This window comes from Jaculus jaculus, chromosome 7 (assembly GCF_020740685.1).
Source record: "Jaculus jaculus isolate mJacJac1 chromosome 7, mJacJac1.mat.Y.cur, whole genome shotgun sequence".
In the NCBI taxonomy this organism is placed as follows: Eukaryota; Metazoa; Chordata; class Mammalia; order Rodentia; family Dipodidae; genus Jaculus; species Jaculus jaculus.
Genome location: NC_059108.1, coordinates 119,805,588 through 119,825,952, shown reverse-complemented (window position 1 = coordinate 119,825,952; position 20,365 = coordinate 119,805,588). Strand labels below are relative to the sequence as shown.

The 20,365-nt window shown below is 45.7% G+C and overlaps 1 protein-coding gene across 1 annotated transcript in view; it reads right to left on the bottom strand.

The window, feature by feature from the left end:
* Fntb (farnesyltransferase, CAAX box, beta) overlaps positions 1 to 20,365 on the bottom strand; it is an 86,270-nt gene that overhangs the window by 52,902 nt on the left and 13,003 nt on the right. The window contains exons 2-3 of the mRNA XM_004649264.2: positions 11,705 to 11,769; positions 618 to 690 (exon numbers count right to left, since the gene is read on the bottom strand). Of these exons, the coding sequence (XP_004649321.1) occupies positions 618 to 690; positions 11,705 to 11,769 (138 nt within the window). The remainder of the gene's footprint in view (positions 1 to 617; positions 691 to 11,704; positions 11,770 to 20,365) is intronic.

Sequence of the window (20,365 nt, the reverse complement as noted above, 5' to 3'; positions counted from 1 at the left end):
CCAGCCCTTTCTACCTCTACTATAGCCCCGAGGCTTCTCTGTGACCCCTCGGCATCCTAGAAATAAGCCTCAAGACTCACTTTGTAGTAACCTAACCGGATTCATGTACTGATCCTCTGGCCAGGATGGACTCTAATTTACAGGGCAAAGGGTTGTAAATGAAAGGTAGCTGACTTTTGTTTGTTTTGAGGGAGGGTCTCTCTGTAGCCCAGGTTGGCCTGACACTCACTTTGTACTCTGAGACTGCTCTGGAACTCAAGGTGATCCTCCTACCTCAGCCTCCTGAGTGCTGGGATTAAAGGTGTGTGCCACCATGCCCAGTGGTAACTGACAAGTGTTACCTAAGCAAGGGAGTCCTGAGAAAGCGTGTGATCAGGTGGAAGAAAGCCCTGCCCCACCTAGGGCAGCTCCACTTGCTCTATAGGGACCATCAAGACTGAAGGGGACCTTGTTCTGCCCTTTTCAGAAGTACAGCCCCGAATGTGTGATGACAGCAGTCTGGTTTCTGCCAAAGCACATGGCAAATGAGTGAATCTGTAACAGGTCGGGACTGACAAGTCTTTTGTGTTTCCACAGGAGGAGAGTAGGGCTGGAAGAGATCCTGGACTGGGGCTTACCTCATAGGCATCTGTCAGCTGTCGAAGGCCTCTCTTCAGATAATGAAAGTGCTTCTCCCTCTGCAAAATGAGCCTGAAAAGACGAAAAGCCTGTCAGCCTAGTCTAGAAATCCACGCACACATACACACACGCACTAGTACGTGTGCACGCGACTTGGGACGTCCCTCACAGTAACTAAGAGGACACCTAGCAACTGTGGTACGTGCAGCCAGCGACTGCAGCAGAGGAGAGAGACGAACATCTGAATTCTCGGGAGTGCCTGGCCATGGTGCTGGCCGATGTTCTCAGTGACGCCATCCCTGTGCTAACTGAAACACTGCAGTGGGCACACGCAGCCAGCTGGTGGCAATCCATCCAGGAAGTTCCTGCAGAGCTAAGGTTACCTGTGACTGTCCTGCCTGTAGACAACCAAAATCAGAGCCTCACCACCACCCCCCAAACTTAATTAGCTGCTGCTATTCAGGGAGTCCTTCTGAGATCTCTTCTGCCAGCTCTGCTTTGGCCCTGGCCTGCTCCTGGTCATCCATTATAGTATTCCTGCCCCAAATTCCACCACCTACGTGCTGACTCACAATTGATATTCCATACCCAGTCAGGTTATTGGCACTGGGGGTCAGCAATCCCAGCTTTCATATGGAATGTGCTGCCCATGGCCACCTGTGCTGGCCCTTCCTGCTTAGTGTTGCAAAAGGGGTATGTGTGATGGTTAGAATCAGGTGTTCTCCATAAACTCATGTGTTCGGAACGCCTGGTCCCCAGCTGATGGCAATTTGGGAGGTGGAGGCTTGCTGGAGGAGCTGTGTTGTTGGCAAGGGCTTCTGGGTGTCATACCCAGCTTCCCCTTGCCACAGCTCAGCTCACTCTCTTGTTGCTATTTTCCACTTGCTTGGCAGAGGTGATGTCCAACTCCTGCCCTGCCATCTTTCCTCTGCCTTCACAGAGCTTCCCCTCGAGACTATAAGCCAAAAACAAATCCTTTCCTCCCATCATGCTCTTGGTTGGGTGTTTTGTCCCAGCAATGTGAAGGTTAACCATGACAAAGGCCTGCATGGAAGAAAGAAAAAGGAAAAGAATGCCAAGATGTTCACTGAACTTGCAGACTACAGAAAAAACAGGAAAGGGAACCATTCCCTCAGCTAAGGAGTTATTCAACAACTGTTTCGAGAACTCCCACTGTGTGGTAGTTTGATGTCCCCCCATGGACTCAGGTGTTATTAAAATTGAGTTTGCAGCTTCTGCCCCTAGCAGGAAGACTCTTGTTATGGGGGGAAGGGGGTCTGTGTCACTAGGGTCAGATCTGAATTCCAGCCTGAGGTGTGCAGAGTGAGCTCTGCCAAGCGCCATGTGCTTTTTTTTTTTTTTAATTATTTATTTATTTGAGAGCGACAGACACAGAGAGAAAGACAGATAGAGGGAGAGAGAGAGAATGGGCGCACCAGGGCTTCCAGCCTCTGCAAACGAACTCCAGACGCGTGCGCCCCCTTGTGCATCTGGCTAACGTGGGACCTGGGGAACCGAGCCTCGAACCGGGGTCCTTAGGCTTCACAGGCAAGCGTTTAACCAAGCCATCTCTCCAGCCCAAGGGCCATGTGCTTTGGCTGGTTGCTTGCTTGTGGTACCAGTACTACTTTTTCTCTCTGCATGGGTCTGTTTTGAAAGGGGGCCAGCCAGCTTCTTGCCCCATTATAGAACTTCCCCTGAATCTGTCAGGTGAAACAAATCCCTTCCTCCCATCAACTGTGTCTGATTTGGGGGTTCATCCCAACAACGTGGAGCTGATTAAACACACTGTTTTATGCTCAGAATAATTTACTCAAGTAGTTACTACCTGAAAGTCTTCCAATGCAGGAATGGAAAGGAGATGAAGTACACTAATGGCTACAAAATAAGAGGAGAAATGTAAGTTTCACAAGGAAAAAGGAAAAGACTACTGAGGTTCAAAGAGAAGGGGCAGGCCTGGAAGAAGAATATTTTATTTAAAAAATCTGAATTGCAGCCAGGTGTGGTGGTACACGCCTTTAATCCCAGCACTCCGGAGGTAGAGGTAGGAGGATCACCGTGAGTTCGAGGCAACTCTGAGACTACATAGTGAATTCTAGATCAGCCTGGTTTTAGAGTTAGACCCTGCCTCAAAAAAAACAAAAAACCGAAAAAAGGGCTGGAGAGATAGCTTAGCGGTTAAGGTGTTTGCCTGCAAAGCCAAAGGAACCCGGTTCAACTCCCCAGGACTCACATAAGCCAGATGCACAAGGGGGCACATGCATCTGGAGTTCATTTGCAGTGGCTGGAGGCCCTGGCACACCCATTCTCTCTCTCTCTCTCTCTGCCTCTTTCTCTGAAATAAATAAATAAATCCAAAAAAACTTGAATTGCTTCAGGTAGCTAACAGCTACTGTATTATGCAGCTCATGATTAGGTGTGGGAGAGGAGTGACAGGAAGGAGATTTGGCCTAAAAGTGGCAATGAAAGATAAAAAGCAGAGGTGCTTTATACAAGAGTCTGGAAGGCTAGCTGAGGAGTTTCTACTCAGTTTAGTAGAGAACAGGAAGATCGGAAGGATTCTGAGCTGACAGAGAAAGAACTAGAACTATGCTTTAGAAAAAGTATCTGTAGTAGCATGCACCCACTACGTTTATAGATTGAGCTAAGTGACAGCACTGTGGTTGGCAGAGGGAACGCACAGCAGACCAGACATGAAGTGCTTCGGGTGACCCAGGGTAGGGTGACTGATGGATATGTGAATTGGGGTACAGTGCAAGAAGTATATTCAGGTAAGAGATGCAGGCAGCATGTATGCTATAGTTTTTTGTTTTGTTTTGTAAATCATTTTGAAAATATTCATTTATTTGAGAGAAAAAGAAAATGAACAGGATTTCCAGGGCCTCTTACCACTACAAATAAATTCCAGCTATATATGACACTCTATGAATCTGGCTTTGCAGAGGTACTAGAGAATTGAACCCAGCCCAGCAGGCTTTGCAAGCAAGTGCCTTTAACCACTGACCCATCTCCCCAGCCCTGTTTTGTTTTGTTTTTGTTTATTTTTATTTATTTATTTGAGGGCAGCAGACAGAGAAAGAGAGAATGGGTGCGCCAGGGCCTCCAGCCACTGCAAACTAACTCCAGACGCGTGCGCCACCTTGTGCATCTGGCTTACGTGGGTCCTGGGGAATCAAGCCTCAAACTGGGGTCCTTAGGCTTCACAAACAAGAACTTAACTGCTAAGCCATCTCTCCAGCCCTGTTTTTTCTTTAAATTTTTAAAAATTATTTATTTGGGCTGGAGAGATGGCTTAGCAGTCACTTTCAAATAAATAAATAAACATAAAACCAAAAAATTAAAAAATGTTTAAAATTATTTATTTATTTGAGAGCGACAGAGAGAGAAAGAGGCAGAGAGAGAGAGAGAGAGGGAGAGAAAAAGAGAGAGAATGGGCGCACCAGGACCTCCAGCCATTGCAGATGAACTCCAGATGCATGCACCCACCTGTGCATCTGGCTAACGTGGGTCCTGGGGAATCGAGCCTCGAACCGGGGTCCTGAGGCTTCACAGGCAAGCACTTAACTGCTAAGCCATCTCTCCAGCCCCTTGTTTTGTTTTTTAAACAGAGTCTTGCTAGGTATTTCAGGCTGGCTTTAATCTTGAAATCCTCCTACCTCAGCTTCCAAAGTGCTGGAATTACAGGTGTGCCCAGCCTGCTATGCTGCTATGGTTTGAATATGGTCTTATCTCCTCCAAATATCACTGTAAAGTGTGTGTGTGTATGTAGCTGCACCAAGGTCTCTGGCTACTACAAATAATACCCTTCTGACTTTAAATGGGTGGCTGGGGCATTGAATGCTGGCTGGCAGGTTTCACAAACAAGCATCCTTAACCACTGAGCAGTTTTCCCAGATTCTTTGTTTTTTTCACTGTTTGCTTTGTATGGGCCTGGAACTCAAAATCCTCCTGCCTTGGCTTCCTAAGTGCTAGGATTATAGGAGCTAGCCTCCACACCCAGCTGTGAAATTTGATTAACATAATGGTATTGAGGAGCTGGGGAGCTGTGGATGTGGCTCAATTGATAGAATACTTGCCTAGCAGGAAAGAAACCTTGGCTGTGCTGGTAGAAGACCTGAGTTCAATCCCCAGTACCCACAGAAATGCTGGGCATAAATGCTACATAGTGGCATGTCCCTGTAAACCCAATCCTGGGGAGACAGAGACAGGGTGACCCTTGTGGCTGGCTGACGTCCAGTCTAGCCTAGTTGGTGAACTCCTTTACCAGTGAAAGATCCTGTCTCAAAAAGATAGTTAAGAGCTGGAGAGATTGCTTAGTGGTTAAGGCCTGCAAAGCCAAAGGACCCAGGTTTGATTCCTCAAGACCCACATAAGCCAGATGCACAAAGTGGTACATGCACCTGGAATTCGTTTGCAATGGCTGGAGGCTCTGGAGCACCCATTCTCTCAAATAAGAAAATAAAAATTTTTTAAATCTTTAAAATATTTTTTAAGGGCTGGAGAGATGGCTTAGCGGTTAAGCGCTTGCCTGTGAAGCCTAAGGACCCTGGTTCGAGGCTCGGTTCCCCAGGACCCACGTTAGCCAGATGCACAAGGGGGCACATGCATCTGGAGTTCGTTTACAGTGGCTGGAAGCCCTGGCGCGCCCATTCTCAATCTCTCTTTCTCTCTCTGTCTCTTTCTCTCTCTCTCTCTCTCTCTCTCTCTGTCACTCTCAAATAAATAAATAAATGTGAACAAAAAAATTTTTTTTAATATTTTTTAAAAAAGAGTTAAGCCATTATCAGTTGTAATGCCAACACTCAGGAGGCTGAGGCAGGAAGATTACAAGTTGAAGGCCAGTCTGGACTACATAGTGTGAGATCCTTCCCAAAACCAGAACCATAACAGTACTGAGATAGGAATTAATGCCCTTTTCAGAGGAAGATGGGAACGGGTTTGTTCTCAAAAGCCAGTTCTTATGAAGAAGCCAAACGGTTTCTCAGGCTTTACCTCTTCCCCAAACACCCCTGGCCTTTCTTTCTGTCCTGAGCTGAGGCAGCACATGGCTCTCAGGAGCCAACCAGATGCAGCCACAGAGCTCTTGCCTTCCTGGCCTCCAGAACCATAGGCCAAGATACAATACCAAAACCAAAAAATAAAATCAAAAGCCCAGATTTCAGCATTCTGTCATAGCAACAGAAAACGGGCTAAGAAAACATGTGAGAGGCAGAAGGAGTCATGCAGGGTTATCAACACAAGGTGACGGGTGAAGGCATAAGAGAGAATGAACAGAAAAGCTTGAATACAGAACTGCTGGAAGACTGTCCGTCACAGCTTAGAGAACAAGGAGCTAAGGGCAGAGGCAAATAGGAGCCAGGGAAGGAAAAGCTCTCCTCAACCTTGAACCTTACCTACAGACAGCCAGGTCCCACGGGTCCTGGTGGGCGGGGACTGCTGAGCGTCTTCACCTGGCAAGGCTTCCGCCACCAGTGGGGAAGGAGGATTTCCTCCCAGCGACCACTTCCCCAACCAACATGGCTCTCATTCTCATCTGTGCTTGTTGCTAAGGTTGGTGATGGTTTTATATTAAAGTGCGCAGTTTGTTTGGGTCAAAAGCCTGTTCCGGACTGCATGTTTCCCCAGAATTGCTGCTGAAATTTTAACCCCGTGACTGTGTTTAAAATAAGACCTTTACAGAGGAATTTATGGTTAAATAAGACCATAGGGGGAGGGTAAACCACTAATGCAGGTGCCCTTATAGGAAGAAGGCAGCTAGGAATCTAGCTCAGTGGCAGAGTGTTTGCCCAGCATGGGCAAGGCCCTGGTTTGCTCCCAGTCCAGGGAGGCTAGGCGTGGAGAAATGCATGTTGAGGACACAGGAAAAGGCAATCGTCTGCAAGCCCTGGAGACAGTCCTCGGGAGAAACCAGCCCTGCTGACATCTGGATCTTGGATTTCCAGCTGCCAAACTGTGGGAATTTAAGTTCCTGGGTTTCAGACTACCCAGTCTGCGGTATCGGTTATGGCAGCCCAGGCTGACTCATATCCTAATTCCTTTATTCTCTGTGTAGGAAATTAAAGAAAAGCTAAAGCTCTTTGCCTTTTCCCTGAAGAGTTCAGCCTCAAAGCCAATTAGGTGGAGCAGAGCAAAGCAGAGGCCAGGGCGCGAGACAGGGAGATGTTGCAAGGAGTCAGCACGGGCCGGCGGGGAGGGCATTCATGGAACGTGCAGAGGGATGCTGGGGGAGAGGCCGCCGAAAGGCTTCAACAAACGTGTCCTGGGTGGTGATGTAAGCTGTATTTCTTCCTGGAAATGAGCCCACTGGGCTTCTAGATCTTCACACCAGGCCTCAATCCCTCCCTCCAATCTCCTCCCATATCCTCACTAAAACTGCCTTCACACTGCGCCTTTAACCTTTACTCGGTTCCCTCTCCTGCCCACCCCTAAATTAGCCCACCCTACAGGTTTCAGCTTAAAAATGGCTGCTTTCTCTGAAAGGCCACCCAACTTAAGTTATTTCGGCCTTGCACTCTCTCTGAGTGCCCCACTGGTAAACTGTATTTGTGTTTATCTACTTACTATCAACTTTCTCCATGAGATTGAGAACCTAGTTGGAGTAAGACCAAGACCAGTTTCACTCAGGCCTGCTTCCCAAACCCTGCAGAGGGCCCAGCCCTTTGGAGAGTCTCCAGAGACTGTTGCAGAATGAATGAAAAAAGGAAAGACTTCAAACAGACATGGCAATGTGGAATGCAGATAAACATGGTTCCTTCATACCTGGACCACCCCTGAGTGTTGTGGAGCTGGCTGTGACAAGGAGAGATATTTTGTTTAAAATGATAACAGTAGCCAAGCATGGTGACGCACACCTTTAATCCCGGCACTCAGGAGGTTGAGATAGAATTGCCATGAGTTTGAGGACAGCCTGGACTACAGAGTGAGTTCCAGGTAGGCCTAGACTACAGGGAGACCCTGCTTCAAAATAAATAAATAAAGGGGCTGGACAGATAGCTTACTGGTTAAAGCACTTGCCTGAAAAGCCTAAGGACCCAGGTAAGATTCCCCAGGACCCAGATGCACAAGATGGCGCATGCATCTGGAGTTCGTTTGCAATGGCTAGAGGCCCTGGCGAACCCATGCTTTCCCTCTCTCTCTCAAATAAATAAACTTTTGTTTTTCAAGGTAGGGTCTCACTCTCACTCAGGCTGACTTGGAGTTCACTATGTAGACTCAGGGTGGCCTCAAATTCACGACGATCCTCCTCTGCCTCCCAAGTACTGGGATTAAAGGTGTGCACCACCATGCCTGGCTAACTAAAAAAAAAAAAATATTAAGACTAATGAACCAAATAAGAGAAGGGTATGTTCATATGGGGCGGTTCATAAGAGTATTTATGGAGAGGGGTGGAGTGGAATTTGGTTGGTAGAACAACTGCATAGCGTGTAGTTGCCCTAGGTTTGACCTCTACAGCTGGAGGTGGTGGGAGGAGAAAACCTACCAGAAAAGAAACCTTCCTTAGTTTTCATAAGCAGGATAGTGGAGGGCATGCTGGCGCACACCTGTAATCCCAGCACTTGGGAGAGGGAGGCCGGAGGCTCAGGAGTTCAAGGTCATTCTTAGCTACATATGGTGTTCAGGGCCAGCCTAGCTACATGAGACCCTGTCTTTAAAAGAAGCCACAAATAAACAAATTTTAAAAAATGCAATTTTTAAAAAAGGAAACAGAGCCAAGCTTGATGGTACATGCTTTTAATCCCAGCACTCGGGAGGCAGAGGTAGGAGGAACACTGTGAGTTCGAGGCCATCCTGAGACTACATAGTGAATTCCAGATCATCCTGACCAGAGTGAGACCCTACCTTGAAAAAACAAAAAAAAAAAAAAAAAAAAAGTTGATGAAAAAATTAAAAGCTCTGGGCTTTGGGGTGAAGCTCAAACCTAGGGCACACAGGGCCCTGGATTTGATCTGTAGCACCACAAATAAAAGAAATAAGTTCCTTAAGACCTCACTCCAGGACAGGATTCATATTTCATAGTCATGGAAAAGAAGAAAATCATTTCTGGGAAGGGGATTAAACCTTCAGCTTCAGCTTTGACTTTCAGCCAGCGCTCTTTGTGGCTTCTGCTCTGCAAGGCTGAGTAGGCAAACGTGTGCTTCGACATCCCTGCGGGCGTGCCGGACCTATGCAAGGCCAGCGGTCGGTCCTGACAGCCCGTCACAGCCGGTCAGCATCAAGACCACAGGAGCACAAACAAGCCTCGCCATTCGGAGTCCCTGCCAAACTCTGAATACGCAGGGATGACTGACAGTGAAAGTTTATTCCTGTACTACATGCCAGATTTGAATTTTATTCTCTCTTTTTTGTTAAGTTTTTTTCTAATTTTTATTTATTTGCAAGCAGAGAAGAGAGAGAATGGGCACACCAGGACCTTAAGCCACTGCAAGCAAACACTCCAGATGCAGGTGCCACACTGTACATCTGGCTTTACGTGGCACTGGGGAATTGAACCAGGGTCCTTAGACTCTGTAGGCAAATGCCTTAACTGCTGAGCCATCTCCCCAGCCCTCTCTCTGTTTTTGTTTGCTTGCCTTTTTGGTGCTGGTGATGGAACCCAGGGTCTCATACCTACTAAGCAAGCATCCCACCATTTCACCAAATCTCTAGGGTCAGACTTTTTTTTTTTTTGTTTTCTGTTTGGTTTTTTGAGGTAGGGCCTTGCCCTAGCCCAGGCTGACCTGGAATTCACTATGTAACCTCAGGATGGCCTTGAACTCACAGTGATCCTTCTACTGCTGCCTCACCTAGTGGTGGAATTAAAGGTGTGTACCACCATGCCCAGCATTATTATTATTATTATTATTTTGGCTTTTTGAGGTAGGGTCTCACTGTAGCCCAGGCTGACCTGGAATTTACTATGTAATCTCAGGGTGGCCTCAAACTCACAGGGACCTCCTACCTCTGTCTCCTGAGTGCTGGGATTAAAGGTGAGCACCCCCACGCCCAGCCCCAGCATAATTTTTTTATTTTTGGTTTATTTTTATTTATTTATTTGAGAACAACAGACAGAGAACGAGGCAGAGAGAGAGAGAGAGAGAGAGAGAGAGAGAATGGGCGCACCAGGGCTACCAGCCACTGCAAACGAACTCCAGACGTGTGCGCCCCCTTGTGCATCTGGCTAACGTGGGACCTGGGGAACCGAGCCTCGAACCGGGGTCCTTAGGCTTCACAGGCAAGTGCTTAACCGCTAAGCCATCTCTCCAGCCCCCAACATAATTTTTGACTACTAAAATATTAAACTGAAAATAAGTTAAAATTCTGATAAATTTTCAGACTTATTCCTTTGTGTGTGTGTGTGTGTGTGTGTGTGTGTGAGAGAGAGAGAGAGAGAGAGAGAGAGAGAGAGAGAGAGAGGGAGAGGTGCTGGGGATTTACCCCGAGCCTGGAGCATGCTGGGCAAGTGTCCTAGCACTAAACCACATGCCCATGTCCCAGTTTCATTCTTATATCCCAGAAACTCATTCTATGATAAAGATGTTTGGCTCCAGCTTTATAATGATATGCTGGTTTATATATTCAGCTATTCAGCCATAATATGTAACATCTCTAATATCAATTAACATGCTAATTAGCATCCTTTAAGACACTCATTTGCACAAGCAACTATGATCAAATGGAAACCTATCATATTCCTGAAACAAATCCAGAGCCCTGGTAGATTCTATCTCCAGAAGGCTCCAAGCAAGGAGCATTTGCTTCCCATCCACACTGGACACCAGACCGGGGAATCAGGGTGTTTTCTCCTTTATTGTCTGCTACCGCGGCTCCCAAACAAGTCTTCCAGATGCAGCCTCTCAGACCCCCTCAGCTCCCAGTGAGAATGAAGGCGTCCAAAGGCTCTATGCGTACAGGGAGTGACAAGAGAGAATCAAACGATCTCAGGTCCCTTGTGTGGGAACACAAATGCTGTGTGTCCACAGCGCCATGGGCAGGAGACAGTGACTCAGAGTCCAATCAGGTGAGTCATCCGCCCGCACAACTGCTAACACAGAGCCCCCAAAAGCAATGGCACAGCTCCCCAGCACCGGGTCTCACGGCTGAGGAAGGGAAGCTGGAGAAGCCTTGCGTGGGGGGCGGTGAGGGCGCTGTCGAGGCCTTATATCTGAGAGAGCGCGTTCTCCTGAGCTGGTCACCTACATGGTGCTGTGGCTCATCTCCAGCTGTGGCTCACGACAAGGGGAACAGCAGATCCTACTGAGGTCTGAGTCGTGGGGTAATGAAGAGATTTACTCTATGCTGAGGAAAGAAAGACCATATTAGCTGACTACATTCCTCCTGGCCTTCCCCAGGGAAGGATGAGGACCTTAACCTCCCACCTGTCTTTCCCTATAAGCACTTGCCTTTTCCAGATGCATGGTAGCTAATTGGAAAGGAAAACAAAAACAAGAAAAGGGTGGAAAAGTAGAGTAGTGGCAAAAAAAAAAAAAAAGCACAAGTGACAAGGCTAGAGCCATATATAACTTGGGCAGACAGCTTAGTGGCACTTGCCATGTATACATGAGGACCTGAGTTCAGATCCCCAACGCCCATGTAAAAGCCCAGCATAACAGCCTACACCTGTACTCCCCATGCTGGGGAGGTGGAGACAGGAGGATCCCTGGGGCTTGCTGCTGGCCATCCAGTCTAGCCTGATTGGTGAACGCTGGGTTCGGTGGGAGACTTCAATTTGCTAAGCCCTTTGCCGCCCACGGGCTTCTATATCTGACTCTCAAGTCTGAGAAATGTTGAACGCTCTCATCGGAACACCAAGGCAGCAGGCCACAACCAATCAAAACCCTGCATTCCCCTGCCCAGCTTCAGCCCACCTAACACACCTGGTGACTCAGGACAAGCCTAGCGGCTCCTTAGGCAGTGTTCCAACAGAGGCAGAGGCTGAGTCACAGACTGCCCGGGGAGCCTGGCAGCGGATGCTTGCCAGCTGTGGCTCACGAGGAGAACAGTTCATCTGAGGTGTGAGATCTAGTGGAGCTGCTGGGGAGAAGACCGAGGAGGAAAGGGAACGAGCTCCCGTGGGGGCGCGGCTCCCAAACTCCTACGCACAGCTTACCTTGGTACAAGGTGGTTGAATTTGTAAGAACTGAAGACCTCTTGGATCTTTTCTTCTACTTTGGCCTGGTAAGGAGGCAGGGCATGGGAGAGAGGAAGAAAATTAGAGATGAGACTACTACCAACTTTTTCCTGACTAGAGTAAAAACCCTGCCCATCCTGCCCCCACCTCCAAAAAAGTCAGTTTACAAAGGAAGCCTAACCTGTGTATCTTCTTGGAAGACCATACTATGGCCTCCTAATAAAGCTAGCTAGCATGCTTATTCTCTTTTTCCTTACTCTCTCCATTTCTCATCTTTCCTTCCTTTTTTTCTTTCTTTTCTTTTTTTTTTTTGTGACAGGGTTTCATGTAGCCTAAGCTGGGTGAAGGGTTAATGAACCACTGGCCTCAGACCACTGACCTCAGTGGTGGACCATACAACTTTCTAGGACCATAGCATAAGGGACTTCTGTTAGATAGCAAGCTCATAACTCAAAGATCCAGCCTCAAGAGCTATCAGGCATCTGGACAAAACGAAACAAAAGGCCTTACCTTCCCCCCATTCTGCTCCCCCATAGAGCCCCCCATCCCTCACCCTATATATCTCTACTCCCTCCCTCATTCAAATGCAGTTTCATCCCCAGAAAGCTGCTGTCCCTCCAACAAAAAAGTCTCTACTGGTTTTCTTTCTCTCATGTGTTTTTTACATAATCAATCCCAAATTCTAACCCTGGGACATGAAGGTCCCTATGTAGCCAAGGATAACCTTGAACTCCTGGTATATCCCTGCCTCCACTCAATGTCTCCTCCCAAATGCTAGGATTACAAACATGTATCACCACCCCAAGCTTCATCAGCAGTTTTGGTCTTTGTAATGAGGTATGTTCTCCTTGACACTACAAGATATATGATGATCTTGCCCCCAGAAAACACGCCTCCCTTTTATTAAGTGCAGGGGATGGACCCAGAGCCTCAAACATGTTAGGTATATTCTCTGTACTACTGAGTACTAACTCAGTTAAGTAGTACTGAGCTCTTAACCATACCATCCCTTCCTGGGAAGCTTAAAACATGTTATTTCTGAAACACCCACTGAGTTAGAGCTCCTAGTCCCTGTGACAAATGTGCAAAACTTCTATGCGGTGATGGCGGAAGCAGCTATATGAATCTTCTAAAATAGCAAACAATCTAAAACTCATTTATGGGCTGGAGAGATGGCTTAGCGGTTAAGCGCACTTGCCTGTGAAGCCTAAGGACCCCGGATCAAGGCTCGATTCCCCAGGACCATTGTTAGCCAGATGCACAAGGGGGCGCATACATCTGGAATTCGTCTGCAGTGGCTGAAAGCCCTGGCGTGCCCATTCTCTCTCTCTCTCTCTGCCTCATTGTCTGTCGCTCTCAAATAAATAAATAAAAATAAACCAAGAAAAAATTAAAACTCATTTATATTCACTTGTAGGATATGCTTTGGTATTTGTACTTGAACATTTTTTTATTTTAGAGAGAGAATTGATGAGCCAGGGCCTCAGCCACTATAATCAAACTCCAGACGCTTGTGCCACCTAGTGGGCATGTGTGACCTTGCACTTGCCTAACCTTCGCATCTGGCTAACATGGGATCTGGAGAGTCAAACATGGGTCCTTAGGCTTTGCAGGCAAGCGCCTTAACCACTAAGCCATCTCTCCAGCCCTATTTGAACTTTTGAAGGATGATCTGGTTAAGAATGTATAAGTCTTCAAGAAACAGGCTGAATACATTGTGAGAATATGACCTGGGGGAATCAGAACACTGTCCCAGATTCCAAACACCCATATGGGACTAATAAAAAGCCACCAACCTAAATAGGACACACAAAGCGTTTCTTTCATCTCCCCCCTCCGCCCCTCTCTGCTGTAAACTAAATGGGTTAGGAAAATATACATGCGGCATATGTCAGCAGGAACATTAAAGATTTGCCTGTGGCACACTGTTAGATCTGAGTTGATAAATCCTGAGTAAAACAAAGCAGTGAGAAAAACTCACTTCTACCCTCAAACACAAGCCTATTTGAATCCATATTAAATAATATTCAAGGGCTAGAGAGATGGTTCAGCAGCTAACCCATTTGCCTGCAAAGCCTGCAAAGTTGGATTTCCTGGGGCCCACGTAAGCCAGCTGTGCAAGGTGGCACATGTGTGTGGAGTTCATTTACAGTGGCCGAAGGCCGTGGCATGCCCATTCTGTCTATCTCCCTCTTTCTATCTCTCTCAAATAAATAAGATATCTTCTCTCTGGAAGATTTACATTCCAGAAAGGTCACAGCCAGCACACAAGAGGCCAGAGAGCCACAGAGAGGCCAAGAATCTAATCCTCCCTTGGCCTCGTAACATCAGGTCATTCCTTCTGTCCAATCATATTTCCAAAAAATTGTCCCTTTTTTTTGGGGGGGGAGTAAGCAAAGAGATAGAAAAAGAAGAGAAAATGGCACGTCAGGGCCTCCAGCCACTGCAAACAAACTCCAGATGCTTGCACCATTTTCTGCATCTGGCTTTACATGGGTACTGAGAATTGAACCCAAGCCTTCAGGCTTTGCAAGCAAGCACTTTTAACCTCTGAGACATCTCTCCAGCATAATCTCATCTTTTCTATAAAAATTACTACTGCTGCAGAAAAGGCAGAGAGAAAGTCTAAGAATTTTTCTCTCCCCAGTTCTGTCCAAACTGTAAATAAATCTATTTTTCTTAACTAATTTCTGTCTTCTCATTTCTTTTAGAACACAGGGAAACTTAGTTTAGGGACCTAACATGCCCAGTAGCAGTCTTGGCTTAGCCAGGCAGGAGGGAAACTCCTGATCCCTGCAGTGAGAGTGCAGAACTCCCAGCTGCTCAGAGACCTTTTCCCTGCTGCCATCGCCTGTGAACACATATTGATGGATGCGTACAGGTAAGGGACTTTTGACTGCGACCTGAACTGATAGGTGAAGAATACTCTAGTTGTTCAGTTTTCTGATCTGGAAAGTTCCTAGTAAGTAACCACTTATGGCTCAGCTTTGATTTGCTTTGTGCTCTTAGCACTGACTTTGTAAAATGGTCTTGAGAGAAAACAGGTACAACTGAAATGCCTGTCACTTTGAAGGCTTGGTGAGTCATGTGCTGAATTGGTTTCAGTTATGTGACAAGAAAGCTCAAATTTCGTTTGGCAGGGAATTCTGCTTGCTTTTCTAGTCCATTGCCCTAACCACTCAGTCTCGGCGTCTGCTGGCTTTTCCGTACAGCTTCACATTCGTGGTCCTAGATTTGGTTTAATCTTTAGCTGTGTGTTTGAGGCACGGCAGCCAATTGGCCTCACCTTGGGGCAGTGCAGTACCAGCTGATGTAGGAGAACCATCTCCAGTGCCTGGGCTTCGGCAGCCATCCTGGTGTTACTGTTGCACTATTGTAGAATGAAGATGCAAGGGGCGAAGCTTCTAAGGAAACTCCTCGGCTTGCATTTGAATTTAAGTTTTGAGAGATCTCTATTGTAATTTGAGTAGGTATGGAAACTATTAAGTCAATGCTGGGGGGGAGTGCTCCTTTGAAGAATTCTGGCTGATTAGTGTTATAATGTTAGGGTTCAAAAATTGTATTTGTTTTGTTTTTTGATTTTTCAAGGTCATGCTGACCTGGAATTCACTACGTAGTCTCAGGGTGGCCTCAAACTCATGGCGAACCTCCTTACCTCTGCCTCCCAAATGCTGAGATTAAAGGTGTGTGCCACCATGCCTGGCCACAGACCATACTTTTAGGAAAGAGAATTTATTGACTGCTTGGAGCTGGAGTTTTAGGCAAGGGGGAGGGAGGAGGAGCCAGGAGAATCAGTGATAGATGGCAGCTGCCAGACTGGATGAGGCAGCATGGGGTGGGTGAGCAGGAGAGGGAGCTGGGTGGGAGCCAAGAACTGAGAGACAGAGGGAGAGAAACACAGGAAGGTATATGAGCAGATGAGACCATGTAGAGAAATGCACACTTCACTTCACGAAAGAGGGTCAGAAGAGAGGGAACGGCATCTGAAGAGGGAGGGAGAACCGCCCTGCAAGGGGGGGACCTTGGGGAAGAAGTCGAGCTGGCTAGATCCCAGCTAAGCAAGCCCTTTGGGGAAGTAAGACCTTTGAAGACCAGTTTGGGCCAGTAGGGAAAGGAAGGTGACTCTGAGAACTTAATAACTAGTTCTTGTGCAATCTAAGAATATTCTCTGAATTAATATAATAAGATACATGTCATTTGTGCATTTGTCTATGAATCTGTGCCTAGAATAACTGACTATAATACCTGTGGCCACTATGTTTATTTATTTGCAAGCAGGGACAGAACAGCAAATGACCTCCAGATGCATGTGCCACTTTGTGCATCTGGCTTTACAGGAGTACTGGTGAATTAAATGTAGGCTGGCAGGATTTGTAAGCAAATGCCTTTAACCACTGAGCCATATTTCCAAACAGCGTTTTTTATAAATGATACTTTCTTAATATTTTATTTTTATTTATTTATTTGAGAGAGAAAGAAACAGATACAGAGAGCATGGGCATGCCAGGACCTCCAGCCACTGCAAATTAACTCCAGATGCATGCACCATTTTGTGCATCTAGCTTATGAAGGTACTAGGGAATCACACCTGGGTCCTTAGGCTTTACTGGCAAGTGCTTTAACCACTAATCCATTTCTCCAGGCCTATGTTATGTATTTTTTTATAAGTGCCCAGCCAACATTTTTAACATATAGTGTGCTAAAATTATTAGTCTTGGAATACCCAATTTAAAACACATGTAATCATTTTTAGGGTGAGTTTTGGGGCTTGCAAAGTAGTTACCTGCTTTTTTCATATATTATTTATTTACTTAAAGCAAGAGAGAGGCAGACAGAGAGAGAATAGGCATGCCAGGGCCTCTAGCCAATGCAAACAAACTCCAAATACATTTACCATCTGTGCATCTGGTTTATGTGGGCACTGGGGAATCGAACCTGGGTCCTTAGGCTTCGCAGACAAGCACCTTAACTGCTAAACCATTTTTCCACCACAGTTACCTGCTTTTTAAAAAATATTTTTATATATTTATGTGAACATGTTGGGGATACACCAGTTGGGGGGGGGCTCCTGCAAATGAATGCCAGATGCTTGCACCTCTTTTTGCATCTGGCTTTATGTGGGTACCAAGGAATCAAGCCCAGATGGGCAGGCTTTGACCCCTGAGCCATCTTCCCAGCAACCTACCTGCTTTTTTTGTTTTTTATTGTTACTGCCTCTCTTGAAAAACTAGTTATGCAAGACCTAACTGAAATGTGGGCATTCAAGTGTCACAAAGGAGATAACACTATGATGATAAAAGTTTAAAATAAAGTAGACTATTAATTTTTTACTCTCATAAATGTAACTTGGATTTAATTATCTGTTCATTACATGATAAATCTACATACTGCCTTACTTTATAAACTTCCACTCTTTTTAAAAACATTTTATTTATTCATTCATTCAAGAGAGAGAGAGGCAGAGAAAGAGAATGAATGAATGAATGAGATCTGCAGGGCCTCTAGCCACTGCAAACGAACTCCAGATGCATGAGCCACCTTGTGCAACTTGGCTTTACATGGGTACTGGGGAACTGAACTTTGGTCCTTTGGCTTTGCAGGCAAGTGTGTTAACCGCTAAGCCATCTTTCCAACCCTAAACTTACACTCTTAAGTGCTTGAAATCTATTACAATTGTATATTTGGGCCTTTAAATGTGCTTCATGAAGTAGTAAAATGATTTGAATACATCTGTTCTTCTAAAACAAGTTGTTTTGCTTTGTTTTTGTTGTTGTTTGTTTGTTTTGAGGCAAGATCTCATTCTAGCCCAAGCTAACCCAGAACTCACTCTGTAACCATGGCTGGCCTTGAATTTACAGATCCTCCTACCTCAGCCTTCAAAAGGCTGGGATTAAAGGCATGAGCCATCATTCCCAGCTTTAAAGCAAGTATGTTAGAAGAACAACTGTATCTAAAACATTTTACTAAAAGCAGTCTGTGGTCTGCAGAGATGACTAAGCGGTTAAGGCACTTACTTGCAAAGCCTGAAGACCAAGGTTTATTCCCCAGTACCTACAGGAAGCCAGATGCACAAAGTAGCACATGCATCTGGAGTTCATTTGCAGTGACTATAAAGGTCCAGACACACCCATTCTCTCTCTACTTGGAAATAAAATGAATAATTTTGTTAAAATTTTTATTTTTATTTATTTATTCATTTGACAGAGAAAGAGGGAGAGAGAGAGAATGGCATGCCAGGGCCTCCAGCCACTGCAAACGAACTCCAGACACATGTGCCCCCTTGTGCATCTGGCTAGCATGGGTCCTAGGGAATCGAACCTAGGTCCTTAGGCTTTGCAGGCAAACACCTTAACCACTAAGCCATCTCTCCCGCCCTAAAATAAATAAATTTTTGAAAAAGTTTTTATTTAAGCAGTTTATGTGTACATAAGACAGCATTCATCAAGCCATAAGGTAAAATTTTTGTTAAGTTACAAAAGTTTGTATTAGCAACATAGATTTTTGTTTTACTTTATTAATTTGCGTGTGTGGGTGTGTCTCTTATTGTTGCAAAGGAACACCTGTCTGTCTGGTTTTACTTGGGTAGCTGAAGAACTCTGCAAGTACCTTTAACTTCTGTACCACTTCCCAGCCCTAGCTACTCTTGGTTCCAGTAGGTCAAACTTAAAGCTGACCTTCAAAAAAAAAGATGGGCTGCAGAGATAGCTTACTGGTTAAGGCACTTGCCTGCAAAGCCAAAGGACCCAGGTTTGATTGCCCAGAACCGATGTAAGCCAGACGCACAAAGTGGTGCATACTTTTGGAGTTCATCTACAGCAGCTGGAAGCCCTGGCGTGCCCATTCTCTCTCTCTCTCTCAAATAAATAAGTAAAAAACAGATAAGGACAACTTTCTACTTTATAAACCATAAAAGAATAGGCATAAAGGGCCTAAAGACAAAGAACTCCACCTAATAAAACAAAACAAACAAACAACAACAACAAAAAAAAACAAAAACAGGGATTCTTTGGACAGGCAAACGACCTCTGAGCCTGGGGTGCTCCCTTCCCGAAGGCTTGCCACTCCTCTCCCCCAGTGCAAGGTCAGACCCACAGGGCAAAAGCCACATCCCTACAATGAGGAAGAACTTAAATCAAACCACGAAATGGTTAACCAGAGATGTCTTCAGAGAAAAACTGATCAGAAACAAGGATGGAAACCACCCTAGTCAAAATGGAGTCACTCGTGCCAGCCCTTCCTAAAGTAACTAACGCCAAGAGGCTTCGGAGAAGGTTCCTCGCCGGGAGACTGTCACCAACGGAGCCTCTCTGACAACGCCTGTCTGCACGCTGCTTCTGGCACTTATTCAGGCACAGGCAAATTTCAGAAAGTTTTTCACACCAGTCCTAACACAGACAACACAACATCCCAAATCCCTCAAGGCTGGAACAATAAACAACGAAAGAGTATTGAAATAGTGTAACAGAGACCCTAACAATGAGCCCTAAAGGATTACAGTTTCTCCAGGAATCCCTGGGGAAGAGAACAGGTGACAGCCTGGTGCCAAAGCAGGAAGAACCCACCTCAAGGAAGGGATTTCACAGTTGATCTCACAGCTCCGCAACAGGTTCATCTTTCCTGTCTCCTGTTTGACCTTGTTTATAAAATTGTAATGCTGGGGCTGGAGAGATGGCTTAGTGGTTAAGCACTTTCCTGTGAAGCCTAAGGACCCAGGTTCGAGGCTCGATACCCCATGACCCACGTTAGCCAGATGCTCAAGGGGGCGCACGTGTCTGGAGTTCGTTTGCAGTGGCTGGAGGCCCTGGCAGGCCCATTCTCTCTCTCTCTCTCTCTCTCTCTCTACCTCTTTCTCTCTCTGTCTGTCACTCTCAAATAAATAAATAAACAAAATTTTTTTAAAAATTTTATATATTTTTATATGTTATATAAAAGGCAGAGAGAATCTATGAAACTTTCTCTCCCCATTTCTAGCCAAACTGTAAGTAAATCCATTTTCCTTTACCAATTTGTTTCCTATTTTACTTTGGAATGTAGGAAACTGAGGCAATGGATCTATGGACCAAAGTGCTCAGTCTCTCCTATAAGCTATCTCTTCCTACCCAGACACCCCAAACCATGTTTAGCCTAAGGTGCTAAGATGATCAAGTTCTGACTACCCACTGGGTGTTCCAATGATGTACATGTTAATAATTCTGTTTGAGTCTGGGTTCGATTCCCCAGTGCCCAAGTAAGCCAGATATACAAGGTGGCACATGCATCAGGAGTATATTTGGAGTGCTTAGAGGTCCTGACTGGCCCATTCTCCCTCTTTCCTCCCCCCTGCTTACAAATAAACAAATATATACATGTGTGTGTGTGTGTGTGTGTGTGTGTGTGCGCATATATATATGTATATATTGAGAAGGGGTAGAGAGGAAGAAATAACAGGAAACATAAGGCAAAAAAAATTTTTTTTTGGTTTTTTGAGATAAGGTCTCACACTAGCTTAGGCTGACTTGGAATTCACTATGTAGTCTCATGGCCTTGAACTCATGACAATCCTCCTCCCTCTGCCTCTCAACCACCATGCCCAGCTTTTTTTTTTTTTTTTTCTTGGTAAGACAAATATTTTTTAAGTTATCTAAATCATGAATACTGTGA